At 32.1% G+C, this 10,708-nt stretch overlaps 1 protein-coding gene across 1 annotated transcript; it reads right to left on the reverse strand.

Annotated features, from left to right (window-relative positions):
- Positions 1 to 2,342: 2,342 nt before the first annotated feature.
- On the reverse strand, positions 2,343 to 7,091 carry LOC142518249 (pectin acetylesterase 12-like). The gene is made up of 12 exons (XM_075620995.1): positions 6,498 to 7,091; positions 5,571 to 5,653; positions 5,110 to 5,239; positions 4,940 to 5,013; positions 4,433 to 4,519; positions 4,133 to 4,257; positions 3,992 to 4,052; positions 3,692 to 3,745; positions 3,519 to 3,596; positions 3,030 to 3,135; positions 2,794 to 2,939; positions 2,343 to 2,680 (listed from the first exon to the last, which is right to left on the reverse strand). The coding sequence occupies exons 1-12, from the start codon at positions 6,730 to 6,732 to the stop codon at positions 2,573 to 2,575; spliced, it is 1,287 nt and encodes a 428-aa protein (XP_075477110.1). The 5' UTR covers positions 6,733 to 7,091; the 3' UTR covers positions 2,343 to 2,572.
- Between the last annotated feature and the right edge of the window lie 3,617 nt (positions 7,092 to 10,708).

Below are 10,708 nucleotides of genomic sequence, written 5' to 3' on the forward strand. Positions count from 1 at the left end.
GGTACGATGTTGTAATTCAATCACAATATTTTCATTAATTATTCGTATTTGAATGTTTTTTCTACTGTAGTCACTCAATTTTCATAAATTACATCAATAATTCCCTTTATTTTTTTTAAAAAAAAAAACTATATTAGAAAAAGAATATATGTGAAATAGACAAATAACCACGTTTGTTTTCTAGCAACGCCACTCTCTTTGTATAATCTTTTTTAAAAAAAAAAACAAACAAATATTTTTTTAAAAAAAAAAAGCAAATATTTTTGAATTCTTGTAATAAATGTACATCAATTATTATTATCAACTAAATTAAAAACAATTCAAATTTTTTTTCTGAATTTAAAAAAAAAAAATCAAAAGATGAATACATAAATGTCCTAATCCCAAAGATGCTCATTTTCTTGATGTGTGATTTCATTTCGACATTTTCTTTCACGAGGAAACGACCTGGAGACATCGATTCTTCCACAAAGGACACTTCCTATGAAAGACAGACAATTCATAAAAAAAATTCATTTTATTCTTTCTTTATATATGTCTGCCAATATAATAAATAAATTGAAACTCAGCCGCCTAATTAGACCTCTCCTCCCACCACATCATCATCATCATCATCATCATTAATTTTCTTGAAAAATAATATTATTATTTCAAATATTACAAAAACTCAAAATACAAAATTAATCCCCTCGTTTTTTCCTTAATTGTGTTCCTTAAAAGGTCTTAATTGCATCATTATGATGCAATCAATGACACATAAAAGAGTTGAGTGGTTCATACTTCATGCACACTAGTGCACCGACGCACGCGTTGCGTGCTTATATAATATTTTTATAATTCATTTGATTTATATTTAAATGAGAATCAAAATATAATTATAAGAAATAGCGAGGAACTACACTGTAATTTTGATATATAAATTAAAAATAAATTGAAAAATAAAAGAATAAAAAATGACATCAGTGAGAATTGAACCTATAACATAAACCCCGAAACAAATATTATATCCACTTAACTACATATAACTTGCATTAAAATTTTAAAAATTTATTATTATATATAATATTAAAACAAACCATGACACCAAAGTTAGTTACTCTAAGTGTCTTAAACTTAAAAAAATAATATAGATAATATAGATAGAGTGGTTGGGTTTCGCGTAAAGCCCACGAAAATTTGGACTGGGTTTGAACTAAATTTCGAAATTTTGGTCTATTGAAACTTCCAAATCTGCTAACTTAGTGCAAAAGAATTCGAAATTTTGATAAGATTTGGGACTGAAATTTTGGAAGATAGTTTTGTTAATCATGAAATAATTTGCGCCAGATTAGAGAAGAGATTTCTAGCTAAATATGACATGATTTAAATGCCAAGAATAACACAATTTTGTGCCAAAATCCATAGTTTAAATAAGGCTGAAAGCCATTCAAAACTTAAACCACAAATTTTGAAAGTTTCAGCATAGCGCCACACACATAGTTTCGAGCAAAGAAGAGGCGAGCCATAGGCTAAGCACTGCAGAAATATCCCCAAGTTCGAATTTCAAGAAGCAGCCAAAATCTTGTTAAGCAATATAAGTGGGCTTATTGTTTTCGAAATAAGTATGTGTTTTAAATTGATTGAACATACATTTTTTTTTATTTATATACGTTTTTGAATAGTATTGCTTAAACACTGTGATGATTCGAAATCTTAAGTGGATAGGAATTTCGAAAATTATGATATGATGTGACTCTACCACGATGGGATTATAACTGTATAACAGCCTCACTTCACAGATGAATAAAAATTAGGGACTGATCAGTATAATCTTCGAGGAAATTAGATAAAATCTCAGTACTATACGATTATGATCTGTTTATGATATGTTTCGAAAAGTGTGTGTGCATTTGTTCTTTTATAAATGTTGTTATATGTTGTATTTAATCGGCTCTCGTTTGCTGGATATTTTCTCAAACACTCACTCCTTACCTACCCTCCTCAGATAAAAATGAAGAATAGTTAGAAGAAGACGAGCAGAATATGATTTGGGGTGATGAAGAATAATTCGCAAATTCCGTACTTATTTAATTCTATTAGCATTAGTTGATTTCAAGTGATATTAACGTTTCTGTAGATTTTTATTTCATCATTGGAATTTCTATTATAAAGAAAAGTTTATTTACAAAGTTATTTATGAAACAAACTGATTTGATTTATAATTTACTATGAAGCTCGAGCGTGGGACCTGACATTTCTCAACTCGTGGCCTTGAACTCGAGATGTCCTACAGAATGTAGTGCTTTTCCATGGCAAATAAATGTGGTATATTGAGTATATTTCTAAGAGCATGATGAGAATAATATAAAATGTCTTTTAGAGTTTCACAGCTATTTTCTCCAAGATCCAAACATGGCCCAAGTTGTCCAATGCGGCACATAATTTGACAGCAGAATAGGCTATTTATTGCCTTAGAATTTTCTTTTATTTTTCTTCCTTACAACAAATGGCTGCTTAAATTACTGGTCATATTTGATGATCAATTGATCAAACCAACAATAATGGTGTATAAGTATTAAGTAATACTACTGGTTCAATTGAATACCAGGTTGTGACATGTTTTGTCGCATGGATACGCGCAGTCAATCGCCTTGCTACTTCCTCGATCAAAATACCAATCTCCAACAGAAATGGCAATTGCCTGCGAAATGATACTCGCCCAGTTAAACAAACTCGATCAAATTTAGTATTTACCATCAAACATCTGGAAACATATTTGTCAATACGAGTGTGTTGTTCAGAAGGAAAACACACCTTATTCCCTAGTACAGGAGAATCATCTGCGAACCAAGTATCCTGCCTCTCCGATTGGCAGTGAGCGAAACAAGAATTTATGAACAAGCCATTTTGACTTATCCTTTCAACTCCTTTTATTGCATTCAGCATTGAATTCCTAAAACCTAATCCACAGCAGAATCATTAAGAACTTGAAATGCTCCAAACATGAGGAAATTAATAGCTTATAAAATTCAACAAGTAGAATTAATCACCTTGCAGAAATTGAAGCTGTGTTGCTGAACATTTTTCATTGTCCATTTTACATTCGCGCCACGTCCCACTTGGATCAGCTGATGGAGGAGCCAAGCTTTGTTGGACCTGAATACGAGATGAGAAGAAGAATTTATTTGGATATAATACACTCCTTATAACGTAGTTATTCAAACCTGTTGAAAAATTAGTGTCCGAAACGATTTTTTTCCAAAAGTTCAAGTTCGTAGAAAGTGATCTAACAATAGTTTTGTGCTTTAACACATCCACCATCTATAAGCTGGAGACCAATGATATATATATATCTGCCGGGTGCTAACCAACAAACATCTAGAAATAAGCTCCAAATCCCAAGTAAATGAAATAAATGATCCCCAACTCTGTTATAGTATTTGAAACCACTTTTTCTAGCTGTTGATGCTCATGAAAGTGGTCCGACAATAATTTTTGTGCTTTCAAAAAGGAAGCTAAATGCTAAAACAGTTTCCTACCTGCCATGAATCATAAGCAGCATTGAGAATGAACAAAGGGGTTTTGATGTTTGCAACTAAATTCTGAGGGAAGAAGCACTGCAATATATAACAGCACAATTGGAGAGAAATTAGATGAGGTACATAAAATATGATGGAGCTGTGAAAAAAAAAACCGTGCACTGAAATCTTACTGATGTTGGATCGAGGTGGCTGGTACAAGTTCTTGCTAGGTGGCTTTGAACACCCTGTAACATATCGAACTTGTAATGACTTCTCAAAACAAAGACTGCAGAAATACTTTTATCCCATTTCGACATAGAGTTGGTTGCATCACAAAGAACAGTGGCTAGGAAATACCACTCAGCAGTAAAGTGTGTCAATTGATATAATCCAGGACTAAAATATCCTTCAGCGCCATCTAACTCAAAAACTCAGGATATATTTATAGGTACATGAACATGTTAAATCATAACTTTGATTAATCCAAGTACCTGTAAGCTAACAACACCGCCAAAGAAAGTTCGCATTGTGTGTCCTCCAGATATATCGGTGCTGCGAAGGAAAAAAAATGTGGATAGAGTATACGACAAAATTACTGAAAAGGAAATGTTGTATTAAGATTTGGAAATTACGCGTCCATAAACAATCCAGCATCGCTCAAACATTTCACTTTTGTACTTGCTGGAAAAAATTCTCGAAACTCGTCACAGTGCAATATAGAAGCTAAACCACCTGCAGAGCAACCGGAAAGAAGTGCCTGAAAAGAATTTTAAAAATATTAAAGCATAAAATCAACATGGATTTTTGAGTTGAAATTATATTGACAGTTTTAAATGTCAAATTTTAATTTCATTATCAGAATTTGTTGTTAAGTAAATTTAGACATGCAGAGTGACTTTTAATTAAAAGAAGTAGCATTCCAATTTGATTACATGGTCAGCATTACGCATTCCTTTCGACATCAGCTCTTCAATTGCTGCCTGCCATATACGTTGTCCTCTGAACTGCAATGCTGCAGCCTGCACAACATGCTTTTTTAATAGATGAAATATATTTTGAAAGCTTGAACACTAATCAGATCAGTAGGTAAAGTATTTCCATTAAAACATAGAATACTTAAAATGTAGCACCAAATGTGTGATACACATGTCGCATATCTCGCGTCACATTGCATTTGTGTGCGGGATTTTATAAGTTTGTATGTGATATATTTTCTGGGCAACTCCGATTACTAATCATTCTCATCAAATGAGTGAGATACAAATCATTTGGCAGTTGGGGGTAATTGTTGTGCAAACTCTTGCTCGTATGGGCTTTTGGGTCCGGAAATTGGAAAGATGCCAATAAAAACCCATAGAACAAATAGCTAGTAATTGTGAGGGAAACACAGATTTACAATTAAATAATAGATAGAATGTCATGGCTAAAATGGCACTTACCTTGTTTTCACCATCACCGGCAAAGGAAGCCCCATCACAATATCGTATCTTTACTCTGTTCCAGTTAAAAAAATCTGCAAGTTGAATATTAAGATCATACAAATGATAAAGCAATCAAGATGAGACGAGTAATGTGATTGACAAAATTAACAAGTTTCTCTGTATTGAACCTGGATTTTCTTGAGCCTTGTTGCTTAGTATCCCTGTAAATGGAAGTTGTTTCTCAAAATATTTGGATGATCCACGACGTGTGGTTTTACGGAAAACACAGGATCTTATAGTGTTGCACCATCCTCCACCCTGACACAAGTCTCAAAGATAAGGTTTCATAATAGAAAAAAAGGTATGTATCATCTTGAATGCCTGGTTACTCAAAATTACCCATTAGCTCAGATAGGAAAATAATCTCAGCGCAATAACCCTGTCAAATTAGTGATTCATAAATGGATACGGAATATGGCCACCCATTGAAGCCCGAATAAACAAAAGAATTTAAATTCAAAAGGGATAAAAATGTATTTTGTTTAACACAAATTCATAAATTTACACCAAACTGAAAAATCATGAAAAAACCTGATAGATATTGAACTCGATCAAGAAAATCACGATTTTCAAAGCTTTGTGTACAAACCTCCAACTGGATAAGCCAACTGTTTGCTCCAGTTCCAAATCCACCATGCAAGTGATAGCCAGGTAGAGTACCATCCAAACATACTGAAATGAGTTGCAAATAATGAAAACTAATACACTCAAAAGTAACAAAAGCTAGCTATACTTCCTCGAAAAACTGTCCATTCCACGCTACTGTGGGACAGGCCAAGGATTTGAACCTGAAGACAATTAAAAAAAAAACCCTCCCCGAATTGTACTGAAAAAAACTTTCATTTTCAAGCATTAAAGTTTAAATCCATCAACCATAGAGTATTTTTTCTTGGCATGTGAGTTCTAATTATAGCTACCAGAAAAGACAGCTCGGCATAATCAACTGCGTAACAAACTCTTATTGATGGACTCATTAGCCATAAGAGTTGTAAAGTAACGTCGTAGCTATACAACAAAAGCCTCTCAATTAATTCACTCCGTGAATTATGCATTCAACAAGTGGAAAATGAATTATTACAGTAGAGAAGACAACTATAATATAATATTTTTTTTTTTCAGAACAAAAGTCTAAATTTAAAAAATCATCAAAAAAATTAACGAACTAGAAATAGAACATAAGATTGGAGATTCATTACGGTGCAGAAGGAAAATCCTGAGAGGAAAAACTAAACCAAAAGTTAAACTAAACAAACAAAACATATACAATGCCAAAAACAGGTTTGAAATAAAGATCATGAGAATAGAAAAGAAAAGAACAGAAATCCCCAGAAATCTAATCATAATCTTTACAGAAATTCAGTGCAAAGTAACACATTGGAAAGTATGATTAAACCTCAAAACAAAGGAAGAAACTCAATTCCCTCGACAATTTTGCTACAAAAAATGAATCTTGAAAAAAGAAGAGAACGAAAATCCTAGATTTAGAGAGCCTTTGGAAAAGGAAAGATATAAGTACCAGCCCCTTTAGAAGCAGCTCCTTGAATAAGAGTGAGACCCACCATGAGAGCATTGGCTGGAGAAGCTGCAGCAGACACTCCATATACGGTCTCCAAGTAAGAAATGGACTCCAAGAACGAAAATCTTGTTCTATTCTTCCTAAAAACCTCGTCGAATTCGAAACTTTCAACACCCCATTTGCTCGAAACAATCCCAACAAAAATCACAACCCAAAATCCCATCCAGTTCGCCATTGCCACTCACTTTCCACTAAATATTCCAAGAACAAATAAAACTAAACTACAAAGCATGTATACTCCCAAGTACCCTCGTCACCGATGGAATTTAATCATGTTTGATGTTTTTTTATGTAGTAATAAAGTATAAGGATTATATTAAAATAATGAGCTAAATAAGGGAAAAGTGCAAGTATTTGACCAAATCTATGAAAGGAGTCCCGGATTTTGAGAATCTGATTATTGAGAAATGTTTGTAGAATTTCTTGGGGAAGGCACTCTTTTCTTCGGGGGGAAAAATGTAGTTTGGAGATCTAACCAGCTTGTGCCATTTTGCCGGGCATTTTAAAGATTTTTATATCTCCCATTTTCCCTGTTTGGCTTTAAATATATAAAATTCATCTAGCATTCTTGATTTTGAGCATCTATATACGTATCACCAAAATGACATACATATATTAGATATACAATTTAATCACATCAAATAGATGGATATCACATAACTGATGTTCATATAAATGCTCACATTAGATGTCGAGGAGATCAAACATCTATATTTATATAAATTAAATTGTATTTTTGGTTATGTGTATTTGTTTCTAAGATTCTAATATCTATATTGTCAAATTTTATTTTAGTAATGTATCTTAGATTTTTTTGACAATTTTAATTATTTTTTTATCGGTAGTGGATTGATAATGCTAATGTGACATTACATAGATCAACACCATATAAGTGTATCAACATCGTGTCACATCTAAAAAAGACAAATTATTACACACACAAAAAAAAAATAAAGATTACGAATTATATAAAATTTGAAAAAACCAATATCGTAAAAAGACATGTTATATCAAGATCATTTTAATTAAGTATATGGTGGATGAATTGAATTCGCATATCCTAGGATTAGTGTCACACAACCATATGATTAACAATTTAATCTCAAATAAGATGACAGATATCACGTCTTGAGCCCGGGCTTGCGCCTGCGTGACTGTATAATGGGTCCCTATAGCAACTAATTTATATTCGTCCTTGCTTTTACGAAAATGATTAATTCAAGTTGCTATATAAGTCAATTATAGCCTATTATAAATTCATTTTAAATATTTAATTTTTAAGATGTGGTACAAGAGGTATCACAATCAGCTCTCCTTTAGAACGCGACAGAGGTGGCTCCTACAGATTCAAGAGGTGGCTTCCGTTATGTAGCACTTTTCCCCGCAGGTTCAAGAGGTGGCTCCCATGCACGTAGCACTTTGCCCCGCATAGCACTTATTTCTCGGTGTTCCATGCCAGTGACCGGCTCTGATACCATTTTGTCACGCCCCGAGCCCAGGCCCGCACCTGCGTGACTGTACAATAGGCCCTTATAGCAACTACTTCGTATTCGTCCTTGCTTTTACAAAAATAATTAACCCAAGTTGCTTTATAAGTCAATTATAACCTATTACAAACTCGTTTTAAATCCTTAATTTTTAATATGGTGAGACAAGAGATATCACAACAGATGTAAAATATTTTCACTAGAGTTTTGACCACATCGTTATCACATAAAATGTTATCTATACTTATTCTATCCCAATTATATAAGCTTCTTTTATTTTCGATTGTCTCAAACATATTGTCCATTTTCTACATTTAGTTGCATTTTTTTGTGTTTCTACTAATAAATCTCTATTAAATAAACCTTGAAAACGTGAAACCATTTTTTGAATGAACTAAATATGGAAAAAATAGAAATTTTGTATGTTAACTTTGTTTTTCCAATGATTTTCTTATTTTGCATGAAAAACAAAGCAAACCTATATATTTGAGACGGAAGAAGTGAATACATAAATTTCATAAACACACATATTATCTTAAAGACGCGATAAAATATTGTGCTACATTCTAGTTTTACAATATCAAACACATCTCCAACCGTCAAATATCCAAATACAAATTGCATCTTTGTTCAAAAGATAACATCGCACGTCATTATTCCATCCAATGTTTAGATCAATATCTCTAACAACATATTCGTATGATCACATCTTATGAGTAAAGTGATTCTTTAATAGTAAGACTTCACCCTCTTTCAATCCATCTAAGCTAGAAAACAATTTAACTTGAATAAAAATGAAGTTCTAATGAAAACAAAATTAATAGTAGGTCTCTTGTGAGACGATCTCATGAATCTTTATCTGTGAGATAAGTCAACCATACCGATATTTACAATAAAAAGTAATACTCTTAGTATAAAAAGTAAAACTTTTCATGGATGACCTAAATAAGAGATTCGTCTCACAAAATACGATCTGTGAGACCGTCTCACAAGTTTTTGTCCAAAATTAATATGCGTACCAATAATGTGTTAAAACTTTAAAATAAAAGATATTTTGTTTTAAAAGTCATGATTTTCTTTTCTGGAGAAAGTTGGAACTGGCAAACTATTCCACCAATAAAAAGTTTGTATATATATATATATATATATATTTTTGTTTTAAAAGTCCAGGTTTTATTTTCAGGAAAAAGTTGTAACTGGCAAATTTCTCCACCAATAAAAGGTTTGTACACAGGGAGAAGCAACAAAAGGACCCCAAGTTGTCAATATTCTTAATCATAACAATTATTACTGATATTTTATTTTTAAATTATTATTAGAATAAAAAGAATTTCAAATTTCTATGTATTATATTAGTACTAAGAAAAGGAGTATATATAAAATATATATATATTTTTAAAAAAACTGAAGATATTTAATCATATGTCGTAGATTTAAATTTCTTAATATCAAAGGCGTAATATTTGTAATATTTTAAAAATTCCAAAATTGCATCAAATGTACCGAAAAATTAAACATAATAAGAGAATATATCCTAATATAAAAAGAGCTTATGCTATATATATCCTATAATTAAGGAAGAAAATTGTTATTTACACTCTATCTTATCTTTAAAATTAATTAAATGGCAAAAATACCCTATATTTCAACTTTTAATGGTAGTTGGATATCAACTCTTTTTAAAAATATAATAATTTCTTTCTATGTTGTCCAAATATTATTAATGATTCTTCAACCAAATATTAAAGCTTAAAATAATTAAGCTCGTTCATTTCATTTAATAATCTTATGCAGCTAATTGATCCTTGATTTCCATCTCTCTTTTGCTTCAACAGAAATGGAAATTTTATTTAAATTTCTTATCCCGTTGATACCCCATGGATAGGACCCACTATCTCTGTCTCATCCCTAGCCCAAATGGAGAACAAACCCATCAAGGGCCCAGGTATTCTCCTATAAATATCAGGTTTGAGTGTTTAATTCATTCATTCCTTATATTGTTTTTCAGCAGCACCCTTAGCTGCTCTCCACTTTTATCCTCAGGTCTCTGACTTGAGCGTCGGAGGGACTACGTCAGGACACCCTCATTGCCCCTTCTAACGGTCGGTCTTATTCGTGATTTCATGCTAAGCACAATTTCAAAGACTGCGTCTGGACTAGTGACATTTGCTGGAATCGGACTCTGAATTTCCCGTGAGTATCACCCGTGATATTGAAAACTTGATATGGTATATAAAATACAGAAAGAAAAATCCACATATAATATATGTATATACATATTTATATAGTAACACATTTTTATCTAATTTTAAATTTTAAATAAATAAATTATAATAATTAGTTTTACTTATAATATTTGTAAAAATAAATTGATAAAATAAATAGTAATTACTAAGAGCGACAAGCCGACGAATATCAAAATCTTAAATTTAAAAAAAAAAAAATAGACCATATTACGACACACTTATTCTCAAATCAAAATAAATTAAATAAAAGCCACGAGGCTCATCTCGAGACACCACACATTCTAATGGGAGTCAGGCTTCAGATCCTAAGCTGTATGTGCCCCACATATGCCTTTTTATCGTCACCATCACATAACACGTGTCGAAATCACAGCGGGAATTTCATTCTATTTCAGCACAGTTGCGTGGGATTAGCATT

Source organism: Primulina tabacum, chromosome 11 (assembly GCF_025594145.1).
Source record: "Primulina tabacum isolate GXHZ01 chromosome 11, ASM2559414v2, whole genome shotgun sequence".
NCBI classification, from domain to species: domain Eukaryota; kingdom Viridiplantae; phylum Streptophyta; class Magnoliopsida; order Lamiales; family Gesneriaceae; genus Primulina; species Primulina tabacum.